Raw genomic sequence first — 22251 nt, 5'->3', positions numbered from 1 at the left:
TCAATGCAATTCCTATTAAAATACCAACAGCATATTTCACAGAGCTAGAACAAATATTCCAAAAATTTATATGGAACCAAAAAAGACCCTGAATAGCTGTAGCCATTTTGAGAAAGAAGAACAGAGTGGGAGGGGTCACTTTACCAAATTTCAAACTGTACTGCAAAGCCATTGTAATCAAAACAACCTGGTATTTGTACAACATCAGACATATAAATCAACGGAACAGAACTGAGACCCCAGAAATAGACCCACGCCATATGATCAGTTAATATTTGACAAAGGAGGCAAGAGCATCCAATGGAGTAAAGACATCAATAAGTGGTGCTGGGAAAATTGGACAGATACATGCAAAAAAGTGAAACTAGACCACCAACTTTCACCATACACAAAAATAAAATGGATAAAAGACTTAAATGTAAGTCACAAAAACCATAAAAATCCTGGAAGAAAACATAGGCAGTAAAGTCACAGATATCCCACGTAGTGGAATTTTCACTGATACATCTCGTAGGGCAAGGGAAACAAAAGAAAAAATAGACACGGGACTACATCAAACTAAAAAGCTCCTGCACAGCAAAAGGAAACAGCCTCAAAATACAAAGGAACCCCATGGTCTGGGAAAACATATTTGCCAAGTATGTATCTGATAAGGGGCTAATTCCCAAAGTGTACAAAGAAATACTACTCAGCAAGAGGAAGACAAACAACCCAATTAAGAAATGGGAAAAGGACCTCAATAGACACTTCTCCAAACAGAACATACAGATGACCAAGAGACACATGAGAAAATGCTCAATGTCACTAATCATCAGAGAGATGCAAATTAAAGCCACAGGGAGGTATCACTTCACACTTGTAAGAATGGCTGCCATCAACAAATCAACAAACGACATGTGCTGGTAAGGATGTGGAGAAAGGGGAACCCTGGTACACTGCTGGTGGGAATGCAGACTGGTATAACCACTATGGAAGACAGTATGGAGGTTCCTCAAAAAATTAAAAATGGAGCTGCCTTTTGACCCAGTGATCCCACTTCTAGGAATATATCCTAATAATCCTGAAACACTAATCAGAAAGAATATATGCACCCCTATGTTTATAGCAGCACAATTTATAATAGCTAAGATCTGGAAATAGCCCAGGTGCCCATCAGTAAATGAGTCGGTAAAAATGCTGTGGGACATTTACACCATGGAATACTATGCTGCTGTAAAGACGAAGGACCTCGTGCCCTTTGGGACAGTATGGATGGACCTGGAGAATATTGTCCTAAGTGAAATAAGCCAGGCAGAGAAAGACAAACATCATATGATCTCGCTTATATGTGGAATCTAAAGAACTTAATAAACTGATGGACAGAATAGATTCAATGACATTGAAGCATGGATCAGACTGATAAATCTCATAGGGAAGGAAGAAGGAATGGGTGGTGGGGGAGAGATTAACCAAAGAATTTATATGCATATATGCACAACCCAAGGACACAGACAGTGGTGTGGAGAGGGACTGGAGAGGGGGGTGGGGTGGAGTGGAAGGGTTCAATGGGGAGAAAAAGGGACATCTGTAATATTTTGAACAATAATAAAAAAAATTAGAAACTTTAGTGATGATATGTGAGGCATATAGAAGTTAATGTGCAAATAAGTATTTTTAATAAATCAACCAGTCAATGGTTGTCTATTTAGAAAAGAAAATTAAGTTAGATTTCTCCTATCCCAAATGCCACTTTATACCATAAACCATTAATTTTCAACCTTTTTCATCTCATAGTACTCATAAACTAATTGCAAAATTCTGCAGCACACCAAGAAATATATTTTTTGCTGATCTGACAAATAGGTATAATTTTGATTCATTCACACTGGCGGGCTGTTGTGTTGGCTGTTGTCATATTTTTATTTGACAATCTAAGGGAAAATAGGTCAGTGCCCCTGACTAAACAGTCAGGTATCACATATTTTTAAAATTCTTATGGCACACTGGTTGAAAATCAGTGCCATAAACCAACAGAAATATCAGATAGATAAAGGAGTCTAATATAAAATATTTAACTATATGAAAGAATTTGAATAAAATAAGTGGATAAATAGTTCTGAAGTAGAGAAGAACTTTTAGTGTATTACTGAACATAGACATATAGAAAAAGATAGATTGAAAACTTAAGACATAAACATAAGAACAGAAGACAATAAATTTGGAAAAAATGTTTGCAATATATGTGATGAATGATTAACATTTGCTGTATAAGTAAAATTTATAAATCGATAACAACACATCAGAAGGGAAATGAATAAATGTTGTGACCAATGAATTTTTGAAAGTAAACTTAGACCAAAAATCTCAAGTTGGGGAGAGGAAGAAAAAGAATTGTTTACCATTGCTATAATCAAATGATAACTAGAGCAAGTGTTTTTGCTTGTTTGTTTTTTATTGCCTATCAAACTGACAAAAATTTAAAAAACATACTAGCAAAGTTCAAGGTACAGGAAGTTGTATAGCCTCATACAATGCAGTTGAGAGTTAGTGCAACCACATGGAAAGGCATTTTTGTGGATTCTCCACAAACCTTAAGTGTGTGACACAACAAATTCTATTTCTAGGAATTTTGTCTGACAAAATAATTGGGGATATCGCAAACAACTTTTGTTTTAGAATTCTTTGGAGAATTCTCATCAGGGCTTGGAGCTCGACTCTCAGCTGTTCCCTGTCCTTTTGCAAATCAGTAAGAGTTCCTCTTGAAAACATTGGTGCCCCTGATTTGTGCTCATCATAGGAAGACTGAGGGTTGTGCATTTCTGCTGGTGGGATCTTTGGACCCAATATTTTTGTATTATAAGGAATGTTAATAAATGGATCTAATTCAAACCAGTTGCAGTTGTAAGTGGGTGGGTTGTGACTTATCTAATTTATATCCTGTTTTCAGATGGTGTCTGAACTAAAAGACCATCTTTTGAGACACCTACAGGGTGTAGAAAAGAAGAAAGTTGAACAGATGGTTCTGGACTACAGTTCAAAACTGGTTGGTTTTGCTTTTTGTTCTTTGCCCCCTGACCCCTCCTATATAGTTCCTATTATGTGGTTCAGTATGTTTTTCAAATTAGGTTTTTGGAGGTCTCCCATTCTCAAACCAGTATATTTGGTGCTATACATAGAGGAAAGGAAAAAAAGAACCTTAAAACAAGGAGAACTTGGATTTGAAAGTGGTTTATTGCACTCCCTTCAAATAGTGATTATATGCTCATGAAGCATAGAACAGTGATGAGTTTATCATGGTTACCTAAGGTTCACATCTCATTTTGGCATCTTCCAGTCTCTTATTAAACAGTAGGTAATAACTTCTGCACATGGAGGTTTATGCAGACATGAGAGAACATGAACTTTACTTCTTAATTAGCCCTGACAGCCCAGTTAGGCCAGATGCCAGTTGGTTGTATAAATACTACCACATTCAAATCTGCTGATAAGATTGGTAGCTCATCTACCAGGTAGCCACTTATTAAAACTGTGTAATCTAAATTAATAATACCAGCTCATGTGTAAAGAGAAGTGAGGTTGTTAGATTGAATTTTGAGGCTGTCTTGGATCCTTTAAAAAGCATACAGAATTGAAGCCTCACCCTGCTTAGAACCTAGAAATAATGTTGGGGAAAAAATTTTAAAGTATTTAAATATACAGAAAAAGAAAGAACACTCCATTTCTCCATGTTTGGGGAAGACCATTATGCGAATGAGCCAATGTGCAAATACATAGCTTTGCATTGAACTCTGGAAGATTAAATTTATTAGATAAATTTATCATTTAATTTCATGTTTAATTTTAAAGTTTCTGCCTTTATTGTAGTCATTAGTGTCTCTTTTTAAAATAATATCTTTGAATTTAATAGTTTTTACCATATTAGGAGAGGTTGGTATTCTCATATACTGATATTTATAATCAGAGCATTGAAACTTTCTTAAATAATTCTCCCTTGTAGTAGAACTATACTGAGGAGATGACTTTTATCAATACTGATGTTCCCCATGTTGGTATTAACTTGCTTTCTTAGTCCTTTAACTAATAACTCACAACTATTTAACACATCCTCCTATCACCTTTATATCTGTTGACTTTAAATTTCACCTTCCAAAGTGCTGAGGTTTTGTTCAAGCATCATTCTTCCCCATAGTTAATCACATAAAAGTTTTAGCACTAGTGTTAACCGTGCCTACAACCAATAGGACCAGAAATGGTATAGATGTAGTCTCAGAAAACTCTGTGCCCCTGACTTTCCACCTCAGAGGTTACTGATTGAAGCTAAATCTGCCTGCCCCTGCCCAGCAGCAGCCAGGTCTCCCAGGGCCCTCTCAGGAGGGTGACTGGACAGCCTTTCTAAAACAAATCCTCAGAAGTTGCTGAAGAACCTGTTTGTATTACTCGGGTGTTATCTTACCCGATTTCAGCCTGAGAGAAACTGAGAATCTATATCACTGAGAATAAATGGCATTTGTCTGTGCCTGTAGGGAGACCCTGTCCTTCGTACACCCATGCAATGCATGGATCCATGGCTGATAACGGCTCGGTGGAGACTGTCCTCTTATTGACACACTAGTAAAATGGGGAACCTGGGGACTGAAACAAATCTTACTTCATAGCCCATGCTCAGGACTTTCATGCTATTCAGTATTGCCTTTCTCTTCACTATAGGCTGTTGGCCATTGCCACATAGCAGACTTAGAGCAAACCCAGTTGCACTTGACCTTCATTGGTGGAGGAGGGCTTGTTAGCCAGGCTTGGGGAGCTCAGCTGGGACACTGCCCGCACAGACAGAGGGTGGCTCTGTTAGACTCTGGGGTGCATTTCAGTCTTTCCATTTTGGATTCCAATGCCTCAGAGCTGATCTCAGAAAGGCTGGTCTGTGTCTGGTAACAGCAGGAGGGCCAGCTGCCATGAATGTGCCTGTCAGAGTGTGGAGGGGTAGCTATGAGGCCCCTGAGGGAGAGGATGAGCAGGGGTTGACAGACTGTCTTTCCCCTCCAGCTGGATCTCATTTGCCAAATACTGGAAACTACTTGGAGGAAACATAATCTTCATCCCTGGGTTCTCCACTTGTACGCAAGTATTTCTTGATCTTCTATTACGCTGTGCAAAGAGCCAAAACAACTCTGATTGCTACCTGTTTTAGAAAAGCTTTTTGAAACTTACCAATTGAAAGCAATTCTTACCAGTCTTGACACCATCAATCTTAGTTCTGAACTCAGAAATTAAAGTTATGCCCCTGTTATTCCACTCATCCTTGTTCCTGGCATATGGTTGATGCGGAGGGAGGGGCACATGAGTTCAGTATTGCCAAGAAAAGGAATTGAAGTTAACATAACTTATCATTTATCTAACTATCTGGGTAGATTCTAGGCATTAGGCTGATGGTCACCATCATATTTTTGAAGCTTTCCACAGGACCTTTCATGATTAGTGGGGATTCCATCTATCTGTGATACTCAGAGTACTGCTTAGACACTGGAGTTTCAGAGATGACCTCCTTGGCTGACACTCTGCTTTGGCATTTTCCCCAGCAATAGGCGGGCTAGTGCTGCTGAATTCGCAGTCTTCCACATCATGACCAGGATTTTGGAAGCTACTAGCAGTTTGTTTTTACCTCTGCCTCCTGGTAAGTCTTGGCTCTTTTATCCTTCGTTATAATAAGTTTGCTCTTTCTTCTTCACATGGTCCCTAGACTTGGGCACATTATGAGTTTAAGGATGAGACCTGCTATGCCTGAGAAATTGTGTGTCTGGTGACACTGTGAGAGATGGGCTTGAGGTTGGTCTCTGCTGACCAGATCTCCTCCAATTATTAAACTATACTGTAGTTTCTCACTAACTTTAGGGAGCCTAGGCTGGTCCCCATGTAACTTTCTAGGATACTTGGAACCAGTGGAGCTGATCCAGGGAGACCTTTCTCTGATGTCTGTAAGCCTAGTTCATCTGATCAAGAAAGTTAATACAGAAGCAAGTGGGTCTGGCTAGGTGTCAAAATTGAGCTGATTCTCACGTTCTTGGAAGCTAAAAATTTCCCTTAGCATTTTGGAACAGGACCAAATCAGGTCTCAAAACACCCTTGGCACATGTGTATGCAGTTGTTCATTTAATTGGTCATTTGTTCATTCAATCAACAAACATTTGTTGAGCAATTATTACATGCCAGGTACTGTGCAAGAAATTAGAGCAATTCTGAAAATTAACAAAAGCCTAGTTGGGAAGATGTGCATATAAGTCAGTAATCATTATAAGAAGCAAACTAGCTCCTGATTGCTATAAACTACCTGCCTTATGTTCATTATATACAAGTCCTAATGTAAGCTTTATGATAGCTATCACTACACATTATGTATCAGCCAGTTTTAACATATTTTTATTTTTTTTAATTTATTTTTTATATTTTTATATTATGAGATGGTTATAGCTAGAATGTCTGTAACCATGTAGAAATTAAACCCTGTTAGCAAAAATACTCTATTCTGTTTTGGGGAGCAAAATGCAAAGGCTTCTGTGAAGTAATAATCTTTCTATTTTAGTTTGTGAAACTCAGTTGTAGTAAATTCCTACCCTAATTATCCAGAAAGTGAGATTGGAGGAAAGAAGTCAGTCGGGGCCTTTCTTCTTAAAAAGAAAAAAGGCCAGGTGGAAGAGATGAATAGGCCAGGCATGTCTCAGTTATATTATCCTAGTGTTGGAAGATTATCAACATAGTAGTAAGTACTGTTTCTGAGAGTAGAGAATACATGGCAGAAGATGTAGATTGTGGTTTCTGCTTACTTTTTTGGGTCTTCTTTAAATCCTATCAAAGAGAGCTGCATTTCCCAACCAAGGCACAGGAGAGACTTCTGCAGACACAGCAGGAGCTCAATCTGATGTGCTCCAAGTAAAGGTGGCCTGATGGGATGAATTTACCCCTGGAGGGAATGGGTAAACAACTCTTTCCAGGACTGAGCCTTAGAATTGAGCTAAGAAATTGCATTGTAAATGAGGTCTCAAGGGGTCTCTCCACGGTCTTCAAAGTAGGATATTTGGGAACTAAGTCAAAGGAGACCTGAAACATTCTGGTTTGCCTGGGACTCCCAGTTTTAGCCCTGAAATTCATGTGCCCCAGGAAGTTCTTTTCTTTTCTTTTTTTTCCTGACCAATCTCCAAAACCTTGCACCTTAGACCTGCCCTTTTTTTTTCCCCCCTAATCTTTATTGTTGAAAATATTACAGATGTCCCCTTTTTACCCCCATTGATCCCCTCCACCCTATCCCTAGGCCTTCCCCATAACAATGTCTGTGTCTATGGATTATGCTTATAAACTATAAGTTATTTGATTAATCTCTCCCCACCCATTCCCTCATCCCCACCTTCCCTCTGAGATCCCTCAGTTTGTTCCATGCCTCTATGTCTCTGGATGTATTTTGCTCATTAGTTTATTTTATTACATTCCACATATAAGTGAGATCATGTGGTACTTGTCTTTCTCTGACTGGCTTATTTCACTTAGCATAATACTCTCCAGTTCCCTCCATGCTGTCCCAAAGGATGAGAGATCCTTCTTCTCTACAGCTGCATAGTACTCCGTGGTGTAAATGTACCACAGCTTTCTTATCTACTCATCTACTGATGTGCACTTGGGCTGTTTCTAGATCTTATCTATTGTAAATTGTGCTGCTATGAACACAGAGGTACATAAGTTCTTTCTGATTGGTGTTTCTGGTTTCTTAGGATATATTCCCAGAAGTGGGATCACTGGGTCAAATGAAAGTTCCATTTTTAATTTTTTGAGGAACCTCCATACTGTTTTCCATAGTGGCTGCACCAGTCTGCATTCCCACCAGAATGTACTAGGGTTCCCTTTTCTCCACACCCTTGTCAGCACTTGTTGTTCATTGAACTGTTGATGGTAGCCATTCTGACAGGTGTGAAGTGATACCTCATTGTGGTTTTAATTTGCATCCCTCTGATGATTAGTGGCTTTGAGCATTTTTTCATGTTTCTTGGTCATCTGTATGTCCTCTTTGGAGAAGTGTCTATTTAGGTCCTTTGCCCATTTTTTAATTGTATTGTTTGTCTTCCTTTTGTTAAGTTGTATAAGTTCCTTATATATTTTGGATATTAACCCTTTATCCAATGTGTCATTGGCAAATATGTTCTCCCATACAGTGGGTTCCCTTTTTGTTTTGTTGATGGTTTCTTTTGCTGTGCAGAAGGTTTTTATTTTGATGTAGTCCCATTTATTTATTTTCTCCTTTGTTTCTCTTGCCCTAGGAGATGTATTAGCAAACATATTGCTATGAGAGATGTCTGAGATTTTGCTGTCTATGTTTTCTTCTAGGATTTTTATGGTTTCATATCTTACATTTAAGTCTTTTATCCATTTTGAGTTTATTTTTGTGTATGGTATAAGTTGGTGGTCTAGTTTCATATTTTTGCTTGTACCTAATTTTCCCAACACCGTTTATTGAAAAGACTATCTTTACTCTTATGTATGTTCTTGCCTCCTTTGTCAAATACTAATTGACCATAATGATGTGGGTCAATTTCTGGGTTCTCTGTTCTGTTCCACTGATCTATATGCCTGTTCTTGTGCCAGTACGAGGCTTTTTGATTACAGTGGCTTTGTAGTATTACCTGTTATCTGGTATTGTGATCCCTCCAACTTTTTTCTTCTTTCTCAAGATTGCCGTGGTTATTTGGGGTCTTTTTCAGTTCCATGTTAATTTTTGAAGAGTTTGTTCTAGATCTGTGAAATACACTGTTGATATTTTAATAGGGATTGCATTCAATTTATAGATTGCTTTGGGTAGTATGGACATTTTAATGATGTTAATTCTAATCCATGAACATAGTATATTTTTCCATTTGTTTATATCTTCCTCTATTTTTTTTCCAGTGTCCTGTAGTTTTCTGAGTAAAGGTCTTTTACATCTTTGGTTAAGTTTATTCCTAGGTATCTTACTTCTTTAGTTGCAATGGTAAATGGTATTGTTTTTTTATTTTCTGTTTCTAAGAGTACATTATTGGTTATAAAAATGCCATCAATTTCTGGGTGTTAATTTTATATCCTGCTACCTTGCTGAATTCATTTATTAAATCTAGTAGTTTTTTGGTGGAATCTTTAGGATTCTGTATGTACAGTATCATGTCATCTGCAAATAATGACAGTTTTACTTCCTCCTTTCCAATTTGGATGACTTTTATGTTTTCTTCTTACCTGATCACTGTGGTCAGGACTTCCAGTACTATGTTGAGTAAGAGGGGTGAGAGTAGACACCCTGTCATATTCCTGCTCTTATGGGAAATACTTTTAGTTTTTGCCTATTGAGTATGATGTTGGCTGTAGGTTTGTCATATATGGCCTTTATTATATTGAGTTATGATCCCTCTATTTCCACTTTGCTGAGAGTTTTTATCAAAAATGGGTGTTGGGTTTTATGGAATGCTTTTTCTGCATCTATTGATATGATCATGTGATTTTTGTCTTTCAGTTTGTTTATGTGATGTATCACATTTATTGATTTGCGAATATTGTACCAGCCTTGCATCCCTGGAATAAATCTCACTTGGTCATGGTGTATGATTTTTTTAATGTATTGCCGGTTCTGCTTTGCTAATATTTTGTTGAGGATTTTAGCATCTATATTCATCAGGGATATTGGCCTGTAATTCTTTTTCTTTGTAGTGTCTTTATCTGGTTTTGGAATTAGGCTAATGCTGGCCTCGTAAAAAGAGCTTGGAAGTGTTCCTTCCTCTTGGATTTTTTGAAATAGTTTGAGGAGGGTAGGTGTTAATTCTTCTTTGAATGTTTGGTAAAACTACCCTGTGAACCCATCTGGGCCAGGGTTTTGTGTGCTGGCAGTCGTTTGGTTATTGCTTCAACTTCATCAGCAGTTTTTGGCCTATTCAGGTTTTCTACTCTTCTTAATTGAGTTTTGGAAGGTTGTATTTTTCTAGGAATTTGTCCATTTCATCCAGGTTGTCCAGCTTGGTGGTATGTGGTTGTTCATAGTATTTTCTTACAATCCTTTGGATTTCTGTTGTGTCAGTTTTTATTTCACCTCTTTCATTTCTGATTTTTATTTGAGTCCTCTGTCTTTGTTTCTTGATGAGTCTGGCTAAAGGTTCATCAATCTTGTTTATCTTTTAAGAACCAGCTCTTGGTTTCATTGATCTTTTGTATTGTTCTTTTAGTCTCCATGTCATTAATTTCTGCTCTGATCTTTATTATTTCCTTTCTTCTACTTACTCTTGGTTTTCTTGTTGTTTTCTTTCTAAGTTTTTAAATTGTATGGTTAGAGAATCTATTAGAAGTTTTTCTTGTTTTTTGAGGTAGTCTTGTAGTGCTGTGAACTTCCCTCTCAGGAATGCTTTCATTGTGTCCCATAGATTTGGAGTTATGTGTTCATTTTCATTTGTTTCCAGGAAGTTTTTGATTTCTTTCTTGATTTCTTTGGTAATCCATTCATTGTTTAATTACATGCTATTTAGCCTCCAGGTGTTTGAATGTTTTTTAGTGTTTTTATTGTAGTTGATTTTGAGTTTCATGGCATTGTGATCTGAGAAGATGCTTGATATGATTTCAGTCTTCCTGAACTTGTAGAGACTTGTTTTGTGTCCTAACATATGGTCTGTCTTTGAGAATGTCCTGTGTGCACTGAGAAGAATATATATTCTGCAGCTTTGTGATGGAATGTTCTGCAAATGTCAATTAAGTTCATCTGAACTAGTGTTTCATTTAGGGTCACTGTTTCCTTGTTGATTTTTTGTCTGGAAGACCTATCCAGTGAAGTCAGTGGGGTGTTAAAGTCCCCTCGTATGACTGTATTGCTGTGGATATCTCCCTTAAAGTCCTCTAGAATTTTTTTTTTTTAAATAAATTTAGGAGCTCCTATATTGGGTGCATATATGTTTATCAGGGTTATATCCCCTTGTTGGATTGATCCCTTTAGTATTATGTGATTAACTTTCTTGTGTCTCATTATGGTCTTCATTTTGAAATTTATTTTGTCAGATATGAGTATTGCTACCTCAGCTTTTTTTTCATTTCCATTTGCCTGGAAATTTTTTTTCCATTTTTTCACTCTCATCCTGTGTGAGTCTTTGTTCTGAGGTGGGTCTCTAGTAGACAGCATATATTTGAGTCATGTTTTCTTATCCATTGTGTCCCATAGATTTGGAGTTGTTATGTGTTCATTTTCATTTGTTTCCAGGAAGTTTTTGATTTCTTTCTTGATTTTTTTGTTAACCCATTCATTGTTTAAAAAACATGCTATTTAGCCTCCAGGTGTTTGAATGTTTTTTAGTGTTTTTATTGTAGTGGATTTTGAGTTTCATGGCATTGTGATCCAAGAAGATGTTTGATATGATTTCAATCCTCCTGAACTTGTAGATACTTGTTTTGTGTCCTAACATATGGTCTGTCTTTGAGAATGTCATGTGTGCACTTGAGAAGTCTCAAGTATCTTTTCATTGGGGCATTTAATTCATTTATATTTAAGGTTATTATTGATAGATACTTGCCTATTGCCATTTTAATTCTTTATACTTCTGTTTCTCTCTATTTCCGCTTCTAATTATAGCAGTTCCTTTAACATTTCCTGTAATACTGGTTTGGTGGTGATAAACTTCTTTAGCCTTTTTTTGTCTGGGAAGCTCTTTATTTCACCATCTATTTTGAGCGATAGCCTTGATGGATAGAGTAGTATTGGTTTCAGATCTTTGTTGTGCATTGCCTTGAATACTTCTGGCCTGTAGAGTTTCTGATGAGAAGTCAGCTGACAGCTTTATGGGAGCTCCTTTGTAGGCAACAGATTGCTTTTCTCTGTTTTACCTTAAGATCTTTTCCTTGGCTTGAATTCTTGGCATTTTAATTATGATGTGTCTGGGCGTGGCCTCTTTAGGTTATTGCTTGGAACTCTTTGTGGCTCCTGAACTTATGTGACTTTTTCCTTGACCAGGTTAGGGAAGTTTTCTGCCATTATTTCTTCAAACAGGTTCTCTATCCCTTGCTTTTTCTCTTCCCCTTCTGGCTCGCATATGATGTGAATGTTATTACATTTCATGTTGTCCCATAGCTCCCTTAGACTGTCCTCCTGTTTTTTAATTGTTTTTTCTTTTTGGATCTCTGATTGAGTGATTTTTTCTACCCTGTCTTCTAATTTGCTGATCCAATCCTCCACTATCTCTATTCTGCTGTTTATTCCTTCCAATGTATTCTTTATTTCTGCTATGTCATCCTTAATTTCCTTCATAGTTTCCATATCTTTCTTCATGCAGTTGAGCATCCTTACAATCAGTATTCTGAACTCTGTATCTGATAGATTACTTATCTCCATTTCATTTAGCTCTTTTTCTGGAGACTTCTTTTGTTCTTTCATTTGGGGCTTGTTTTTTGGCCTCCACATTTTGGCTGCCTGTTTGGGTTTGTTTCTATGTATTAGGTAGATCTGCTAGGACTCTCAGTCTTTTTGGAGGGTCTCTGGTGCAGGCGAATGTCAGATGTAGTTTGTGACTGGCCTTGAGTACCCTCTTTGGAGCTATCGACAACCCTAGGCTTCAGGTCTTCTCTTCTGGGGCTGGGTGGGATTGGACAGGACCAAGATGTGCACCAAAGTCTGTTTTTCCAAGGTCCGGGTCTCAAAGCAGATCAGGCAAAGACTCAAAGCACTCTGAAGTCCTCCTCTGCCTGCAGGCTGATTAATCTTATTCTCTTAATGACCTCAGGCTGTAGAAACTCCTCTGGGTAGGGTGAGTTTTCCATCACGGTGGGGCAATTTCTTCCCCTCCTTGGCAAAAGCAGAAAGTTGTCTGCCTGAGAAGATGTCCTCTATAGTCTGGGAAATGACTTGGCATAGCAATACAAATGGGTGCACTCTGATCTCACTCTCCAGAGCCCACAACCCTAGATTCTCCTCACCTAGCTTCAGTCCACTCTACCCTCTCTCTGCTAGAGCCCAAGGTGAGTGGCTGCACATGAAACATTGTGTATTGGCTCTTTAAGAGGGTCCTGTATTTCCAGATGTCTCTCCCTGGCAGATAGAAACCCAGCCGCTTTTCACAGTCAGATGTTATGTGGGCACCAGTGGGAACCCCCCTCTCCAGCTGAGATAGCCCTCTGGATCTTTAGCTGCTGCCTATGGGAGCCCAGCTAGTCCTCTCTCGCCTCCACACTTTCTACCTGTCTCTGTGTGGCCTCCACTTTTCCTTCTAGGTTTTGAGTGTGCTCTCCAGTTTGTCTTCAGGTAGTTTTCAGGATGGTTTTTCTATATTTTAGTTGTAATTCCAGTTTGGTCCTGGGAGAGTGTCAGTGTAGCTTTCACTCAGTCCACCACCACCTTTAATCTCCCAGGAAATTCTTTCATAACATATTTTTAGGCAATTCTTTAATCTTATTATCTTTTTTAATCCTTTTTTTCTTATTGGTTTTTTCAATTACATACAGTATTATATTAGTTTAAGGTGTATAGCATAGTGATTAGACATTTGTATACCTTACAAAGTAATCTCCCTGATAAGTCTAGTACACATCTGACACCCTACATGGTTATTACAATATTATTGACTATATTCCCTATGTGTACTTTACATCCCCATGGCTATTTTTTTTATAACTGGCAATTTGTACTTCTTAATCCTCTAATCTTTTTCACCCGTCTCCCCGACCCCCCTCCCATCTGGCAACCATCAGCTTGTTCTCTGTATCTGTGAGTTTGTTTCTATTTTGTTTGTTTATTTTGGTTTTAAAATTCCACATATAAGTGAAATCATATGTTATTTGTCTTTTTCTGTCTGACTTATTTCACTTAGCATAATACCTTCTAGTTCTATCCATGTTGTCGCAAATGGCAAAAATTCATTCTTTTTATGGCTAATATTCCATTATATATATGGAACACACCTTCTTTATCCATTCATCTATTGATGGCTACTTAGGTTGCTTCCATATCTTGGCTATTATAAACAATGATGCAATGAACACAGGGATGCGTATGTCTTTTTGTATTAGTATTTTGAATTTCTTCAGATAAATACCCAAAAGTGAAGTTGCTGGGTCGTATGATAGATCTATTTTTAATTTTTTGAGGAACCTCCATACTGTTTTCCACAGTAGCTGCACCAATTTATAATCTTACCAACAGTGCACAAGGGTTTCCTTTTCTCCACATTCTCACCAACACTTGTTTGTTGATTTATTGATAATATATCAGCCTGTTTGATTTATTCATATACTGCTATCCATTCATCCCCATCATTAATTCATTTCTTTATTCATTCATCTTAAAACAACTTGTATTCTGTGCCAGGTACTGTTCTAAGTAGTTTACATAGATTAGGACATTTAATTTTCATAACAATCCTGAGTGATAGGGGCTTAAACTGAACCATATTAAATTTTAACGAACACAAATGGCACTTTCATACGGTTTCACTTAATACTGTTTCCATTTAAATTTGGTGAAATTGAGGCACAGAAAGTTTAAAACTAACTTGCCTAAAGCACACAGCTATTAAACAATAGAGCCAGTATTCAAATCCAGGGAGTCTGGCTCCAAATTCTGTGCTTTTAACTACTATTCTGTCCTGCCTTTTGAATTTTATATTCCAGTTGAATTAGTAGATGCTCAGACTTTGGCTATTTATGGGACCAAAAAGTTCCTATAGCATGTCTAATATGCAGAGGCATTTGTAATATATCTGATATAGTGTGGAATCCTTCATGCTTTCTCTATCCATACACCTTATCTTATAAGGTCTGCATGTAGTGGAGGTACAAAATGGGTTTCTTTTGACTTTTTAAGAATCTGAAAGTGGCCATGTATGAGGAGAGTGGATGGCTTTAAATCATCGCAATGAAATATGAATTATGAGGTGCCATCTAGAAAGAGTGAAGGGATTTCATGAAAACTCTATATGGCTTTCTGGCTTAAATTCTTAATTATTTGTGATTAACACAAAAGACTTAAAAGGAATGAATTGACACTTTCACATTTGTTCACCATGGATGTTCAAGCTCCTTTTATAAATAAATGAAACTGAATTACTGGGGACAATGTTATTCCTGGGAAATCATAAAAATTTACTTTCTGCAGAACATTGTATTCTTTCACAGGGATGGATAAGAAGGGAAAACATGGAAAATGTTATACAAAGTGATTGAGAATTATTTTGAGTAGACTTAATGGCTTGTTCCATGGGTCAAGTAGGAAAGAGCATTTTCTACCCTTTTTCTCTTAAATGTTTGTTTTCCTCATCTGACATAGAAGTGGAGGTGAAGTGATGCTGGATCATGTGTGTGCACGCATGTGTGTGTAAATACTGGGTATTTTTTTATTTACATGTGTCAGTGTGCATGCTCTCCAGGCCTCCTAGAGTAGTAAAAATGGAGTTTCAAGTGTCAAAAACATGTAACCTGAAATGGTTAATGAAAAAAATGAATGAGGATCACAAACATGAAGTCATGGTCTAGAGCTGGAGCATTTGCTGTTTAACAGGGACCTGCGTTCCCCTTGCTGGTTAGAGGAGGCCAGGACCTTTAGAGGATGAGGACAGGAGTTGGCTGGAAAAGCTCTTTCAGAACTGATGCCTACTTCTAGCCAACTTTCTCTGTTGCTAGAGCTGACATGCAGAGAGGAGGCCAAGAATGGACTGTTGAATTTGGAACTGTGCCCCAGGGATAGAGGATGAAGGGTCATCAGGGATCTTTAGGACATGGATACAGGGCTGGAGAGGAATTTTGAGTCCAGAAAATCTATGGGATTTATAAACTTTTATTCAGAAATAATTTCATAACCTTTTTAACCTTGGGAAGAATATCTAAATCCATTTGAAAAACCTCATGTTGTTAATTAGCTAGTAAAATCACTATTTTTTTTTTTTAATTCAAGGAAATTAGTGGACTCATCCACTGTTAGCCCAGTAACATCTGCTTGTGGGCAGAGCCTGCATTTTATCTGACCCTCAATGTTGCCAGGACTTGGAACTCAAGTCCCTCACTGCTCATGATTCATGTGCTCAGAGAGAAAGAGAACTCCATGATTTGTCTGAATTCAAGCCCCTGCTCTTTGGGTATCATTTCTTTGTCATGTAAGCTCCCAAGACTAGGCTATGATTCTTTGTCATTTCCTGCCCACTTCATATCAGTTTCCAAACCTGTACACATTGCCATCATGCCTCTCCCATCCCTTCCTTCCTCTTTTACTGTCAACGCCCTCATCACCTCTTTTTTTTTAAAAAAAATTCTTTTTATTGTTGAAAGTATTAGAGATATTCCCCTTTTCCCCCCATTGATCCCCTCCACCCACATCTACCAGGCCTTCACCACCAAACCAGCATTGCAAGAAATGTTAAAGGGACTGCTGTAATAATAATAAGAAATATAGAGAGAAACATAGGTATAAAGAATTATTATCTATGTCCATGGGTTATGTATAGATGCATATATGTTATTTGATTAATCTTTCCCCACCCACTCCCCCACCCTTCCCTTCCCACTGAGATTCATCAGTCTGTTCCATGCTTCTATGTCTCTCAATATATTTTACTCCTCAGTCTATTTTGTTTATTAGATTCCACATATGAGTGAGATCATGTAAAACTGAATCAGGAAGAATCAGAAAACCTGAATAGGCTAATAACAACTGATGAAATTGAAGCAGTAACAACAACAAAAAAACTCCCAGCAAACAAAAGCCCTGGTCTGGACAGCTTCACAGAGGAGCTTTCTAATTCTTTAAGTTGTAGAGTTAGGTAGTTTATTAAAAATTTTTCTTGCTTTTTGAGGTAGGCCTCTAGTGCTATGAACTTCCCTCTCAAGACTGCTTGCACTGTGCCCCATAGATTTTGGGTTGTTGTATGTTCATTTTCATTTGTTTCCAGGGAGATTTTGATTTCTTTCTTGACCTTATTGGTAACCCATTCATCATTTAATAACATGCTATTTAGCCTCCATGTGTTTGAATGTTTTGATTGTTTTTACTGTAGTTGATTTCTAACTTCATGCCATTGTGATATGAGATCCTAACATGGTCTGTCTTTGAGAATGACCCATGCGCATTTGAGCAGAATGAATATTCTTCAGCTCTGGAGTACAATGTCCTGTAAGTGTCAATTAAATCCATTTGATCTAGTGTGCCATTTAGAGTCACTGTTTCTGTGTTGACTTTTTGTCTGGAAGATCTATCCAGTGAAGTTAGTGGGGTGTTAAAGTCCACGACTATGACTGTATTGCTGTTGATCTCTCCCTTAAAGTCCTTAAGGTTATTAATGATAGGGCCTTATTTATTGCCATTTTAATTCTTTATGCCTATTTCTCTCTCTATTTATTCTTCTTATTACAGCAGTCCCTTTAACATTTCCTGCAATGCTGGTTTGGTGGTGATGAACTCCTTTAGCTTTTTTTTTTTTGTCTGGGAAGCTCTTTATTTCACCATCTATTTTGAATGATAGCCTTGCTGGATAGAGTAGTCTTGGTTTCAGATCCTTGTTTTGCATTACCTTGAATACTTCATGCCATTCCCTTCTGGCCTGTAGAGTTTCTGATGATAAATCAGCTGACAACCTTATGGGAGCTCCTTTGTAGGTAACAAGTTACTTTTCTCTTGCTGCCTTTAAGATTCTCTCTGTCTTGAATTCTTGACATTTTAATTATGTGTCTGGGCGTTGGCCTCTCTGGGTTCTTGTTTGGGACTCTCTGTGCCTCCTGAACTTGTATAACTTTTCCCTTCACCAGGTTAGGGAAGTTTTCTGCCATTATTTCTTCAAACAGGTTCTCTATCCCTCACTTTTTCTCTTCCCTTTCATGCTGTCCCACAGCTCCCTTAGACTGTCTTCCTATTTTTTAAATGTTTTTTCTTTTTGGGTCTCTGATTGAATGATTTTTTTCTACCCTGTCTTCTAATTTGCTGATCCAATCCTTAGCTTCCTCCAATCTGCTGTTTATTCCTTCCAATGTATTCTTTATTTCTACTATGTCATTCTTCATTTCTGACTGGTCATTTTTCATAGTTTCTATATATTTTCTTATGCTGTTGATCATCCTTACAGTCAGTATTCTGAACTCTATATCTGATAGATTGCTTATCCCCATTTCATTTAGCTCTTTTTCTGGAGCCTTCTCTTGTTCTTCTATTTGGGGCTCATTTTCTGTTTCCCCATTTTGGCAGCCTATTTGGATTGTTTCTATATATTAGGTGGATCTGCTAGGACTTTCAGTCTTTTTAGAGGGTCTCTGGTGCAGGCCAATGTCAGATGCTCTTTGTGACTGGCCTTGTGTACCCTGTTTAGAGCTATCAATAACCCACGGCTTGTGGTTGCCTCTGATGGGCTGGCTTGTTGTTCCCTCTGCTGGGGCCGGGTGTAGTTGGATGGGACCAAGATGTACACTAAGTCTGCTTTTCCAAGCCCCAGGTCCAGAAGCAGATCAGGCAGACTCAAAGCTCCCAGAGGTCTGCTTCTGCCTGCAGGCTGTTTGATCTTAGTCTCTTAATGAGCCTCAGGCTGTAGACTACAGCAAAGTGTAAACTCCACAGGGTGGGGTGAGAGGCTTTCTAGTGGGTGGGGCAATTGCTTCGCCCCCCCAGGCAAAATTTGCCTGACTGGCAAAGGTCTGTTTCTGAGAAAGATGTCCTCTGCATATGGAGGAATGACTCAGCACAAGAATCCAGATGGCCAGCCTCTGAGTTCTGTCTCCAGAGCCCAACACCTTAGTTTCTTCTCACACCACTCTAGTCCACTCTCCCCTCCCTCTGCTAGAGCCCAAGGTGAGTGGCTGCACATGAAACTTTGTGCATTGGTTGTTTAAGAGGGTGCCTGCATTTCCAGCCTTCTCTCCCTGGCAGACAGAAACCTTGCTGCTCTTCGCAGTCAGATATCATGTGGGCACCTTTCTCAGTTCTGGTGCTCTGGGCTGGGTAGCCTAGTTTGGGGTTTAGACCCCAGAGTTCTCAGTTCCCACTGAAAGTTCTCAGTTTCTCCCCACAGCTGAAATATCCCTTCATACCTTCAGCTGCCACCTGTGGGAGCCCAGCCAGCCCTCTGGTGCCTCCACACTTCCTACCAGTCTCTATGTGGTGTCCACTTTAGGTCCTTGGTTATGAGGGTGCTCTCCAGCTAGTCTTCACTTGCAGTTGATTATTCACAATGGTTTTTCTCCATTTTAGTTGTAATTCCAGTTTGGTCCTGGGAGACTGTCAGTGTCGCTTCTACTCAATCTACCACCATCTTGGAATCTCCCCCTCATTACCTCTTTCCCAGGTTCATGCAATTCCCTCCCAACAGGTCTTTATACCTTTTGTAGCAAACCGTTACTCCAGCCCCTTCTTTGCCTGTTACTATTTTGATATTCCATAAGTAAAGCTCAAATGCCCTTTCCATGCCACTTAAGAACTTTTGATGACCACCCCCCCCCAAGTGTACTAAATAATAAATTCCTTGCTGTCGTTCAGCATTCACCCAGTCACATTTCCTAGAGCACCCTGTACTTTTCTTTCATAGAACTGGTTACTTAAAAAAATAGACATTGTTTTTTGTGTGATTATTTGACTTTCTGTCTCCCCTCCAGACTGGAAGTTAGATGGGAGCAGCTGTTGTGCCTGTTTTGCCCCTTGTGGTACCCCCAGCCCCTTGCCTGGTATATGAAGGGATTTGCTAAATCAGCCTTTCCAACTTTACCTCCTGCCGTTCCTGTCATACACCTGTTCTAGCCAGATCACTTAATGTTTTCTGAACATGCTCCATACTTTCTTATATTTGGGCTCCTGTTCTTATCATTTTGTTAACACAGCTACGTTATTGGGGCAGGATAATGTTATAGTAGAAGCCTAGGCTAATGCCCCATGGCCTGCATTCAAATATCAGCGTGGCCATTTACTATTTATATGATCCTGGGCAAGTTTCCTAGCTCCTGTGAATCTCGGCTTCTCCATTTACAAACTGGTTCCCACTTCATGGGGTTGTGTGAGGATCAAGTGAGCCAGTGTGTAGGTTGAAGGCCTCAGTACACTTTTGGTACTAGTCAGTGTTGCTATATCACGGGCGCTCCATAGACCAGCTCTGGTTCTCAGAACAGCCCTGCGAGAAAGGTCCTGGTGGTTCCATTTGAAGGATGAAGAAACGCAGGCTCACAGAGGCTTAGTTGCCTGCAGCTGGTAAGCGGCATGGCCGGACTCCAGCCTCAGTCTGCTTATCCAAACCTGGCTTTTCCTACTCTCTCCTGTCTGTGTCCTCCTGCCACATTTCCACCCCCAGGATCTCATTTCCCCTTCGTAGCTCCCCTCACATGCTGTCTTTTCCAAGAGGGCTTTTCTGATTCTTTCCTTGCCTGATATTTCCTTCTCCCATGGATGTTATTTTTATTGTTTATTAATAGTGCCCTTAGCGCTCCAGGTTTCTGCGTGTTTGAGCAGCCTTCCCCATGATACTCCGGCTTGGGGGAGCCTTCCTCTCTCCTGGCTTCTTATAGATTTGCTAATTCTTTTATATAATTTAGTCCAAGTAGACCCCAAAAGCAAACCTAGAGACTAGGCATATAAGTTGGCTCCTTCTGGTTCAGATCTTTTTCTCTTTGGCAAAATGGTCCCTATCCATCAACCTTTTAGCCTGGGCACGTGGAGTCTGAAGGTCTCCCGTTAACTGTTCTCTTTTGCCATCTTACCATATAATTGCCAACCTGTCAGGCTGTAAAACCATTTTTCATCAAGCAGTGTTGCACACTTTTCCTCTTTTTTGCCCAGGAAGAGAAACAGGTGAAGGGAATACAGATTTGGGAACTTATACAACCAGCACAAGGCTCTGTCTTGTCTTCAAGCAGCGTTTAGTTGACTCTAGGGGCCAAGCACTGAGCTGTGTTTATGAACACCATCGACTTTATTCCGTCTGAAAGGCTGGAGATGCTGGCTGACCGTGCTAACCCTCCCGCATCTCTCGTCCTAGGTTTTCACACTCTGCACACGATCCTTGGTGTCCACTGTCTCCCGCTGCATAACCTGCTGCATTACATTGATAATGGGGTGTTACTTCTCACAGAAACAGCTGTCACAAGGCTCATGAAAGGTAAGAGACTCTGAGGCTCTGAGTTTCCTGGGTGTTAGTTCCAGTCTGAGCACCACCAGGCTGGCCTCGAGACTGTGGACCTGTGCGGTCACACAGGGCCCAGCATGCGGAAGGAAGGGCTCCATGCCTAGTTTAATGCTTTGCATTAAATCTTGAAATTCTTAATATTTGGTCAAGGGGCTCCTCATTTTTTTATTTTTATTTTTGAATTGGGCTCCATTATGCAACTGGTCCTTCTGAGTACAGTTTGTTTCCTGTAACCATACTTTGGGCTAATTCAAAGTGTCATCGCCCTTCCGGAGACCCCAAATGGCTTCTCAGTCCACACACACTATTAGACTCCTTTTCTGTCCATGAGGGCACTTGAGGATAGGAGGCTCTGAAGGCATGTTTCTCAAGAAGATGTCATGAAATGGCTTACTTTCAGCTGGTTAACTCTGTCATTGAAAAGTTACACTTGAAATACAAAAAAAATTAATGAGAAATGCAGTGCTATGTGAACTGGAACTTTAAATATGGTCTATAGTATAACCACTCTCACTTGATTCAGTCATGGTATTTTACAGATAAATTTTGTTAATATATATTCAAGTATTTCCCATTCCTTAAGGGACCTTCTGTTTTAAGTTAGTCAATAAAGTTGTTTAGCAGCCTTTACAGAACCATGATCCTTGATACAGAGAAACAGCTTCATTTAAAAATCCCTTTTATCCAGAGACACACAAACTAAAAATTTCAAAGTGTTAGACTTAGCTTGAGAATACAAGGTTGGGATATGTGTTATAGGATGAACCATTGAAGTATTAGTAGCTCATTCAGATATTTAAATGGAGACTTCTTTTTTGTTTGCCAATCTAACTTTCTTATAGATCTGGACAACACAGAGAAAAATGAAAAACTAAAATTCAGTCTCATCGTGCGGCTTCCTCCGGTAATCCTGAATTCTATTTTATTTTCTTCTTAAGCCTTGGCATGAACCTCCTTCAATTTCGTCTTGTAAAAGAAGCATTTACTTGATTTGGGCTAAAGTCAGTTGAATTGTTTCACTTTTCAGCTCTTTCCAAGAAATCCCATCCGTCCCCACCCTCTGCAGGCTGCTCCCGCTGGGCTTCTAAGAGCTCTCTCCTCTGGCTTTGTTCTGCTTTGGCACAGCCCACCTAAAGCATTTAGCCATTTTCTTCTCTTAGGAAACGGC

General features: G+C 39.1%; 1 protein-coding gene across 1 annotated transcript in view; it reads left to right on the top strand.

The window, feature by feature from the left end:
• Positions 1-22251, top strand: part of GSAP (gamma-secretase activating protein) — a 102987-nt gene that overhangs the window by 76345 nt on the left and 4391 nt on the right. Inside the window, exons 24-28 of the mRNA XM_081147164.1 lie at positions 2927-3022; positions 5020-5090; positions 5553-5647; positions 20937-21056; positions 21926-21987. Coding sequence (XP_081003290.1) covers positions 2927-3022; positions 5020-5090; positions 5553-5647; positions 20937-21056; positions 21926-21987 — 444 coding nt within the window. The remainder of the gene's footprint in view (positions 1-2926; positions 3023-5019; positions 5091-5552; positions 5648-20936; positions 21057-21925; positions 21988-22251) is intronic.

This window comes from Miniopterus schreibersii (genome assembly GCF_964146895.1).
Source record: "Miniopterus schreibersii genome assembly, chromosome: 9".
In the NCBI taxonomy this organism is placed as follows: Eukaryota; Metazoa; Chordata; class Mammalia; order Chiroptera; family Miniopteridae; genus Miniopterus; species Miniopterus schreibersii.
This window is presented reverse-complemented; position numbering and strand designations above follow the sequence as displayed.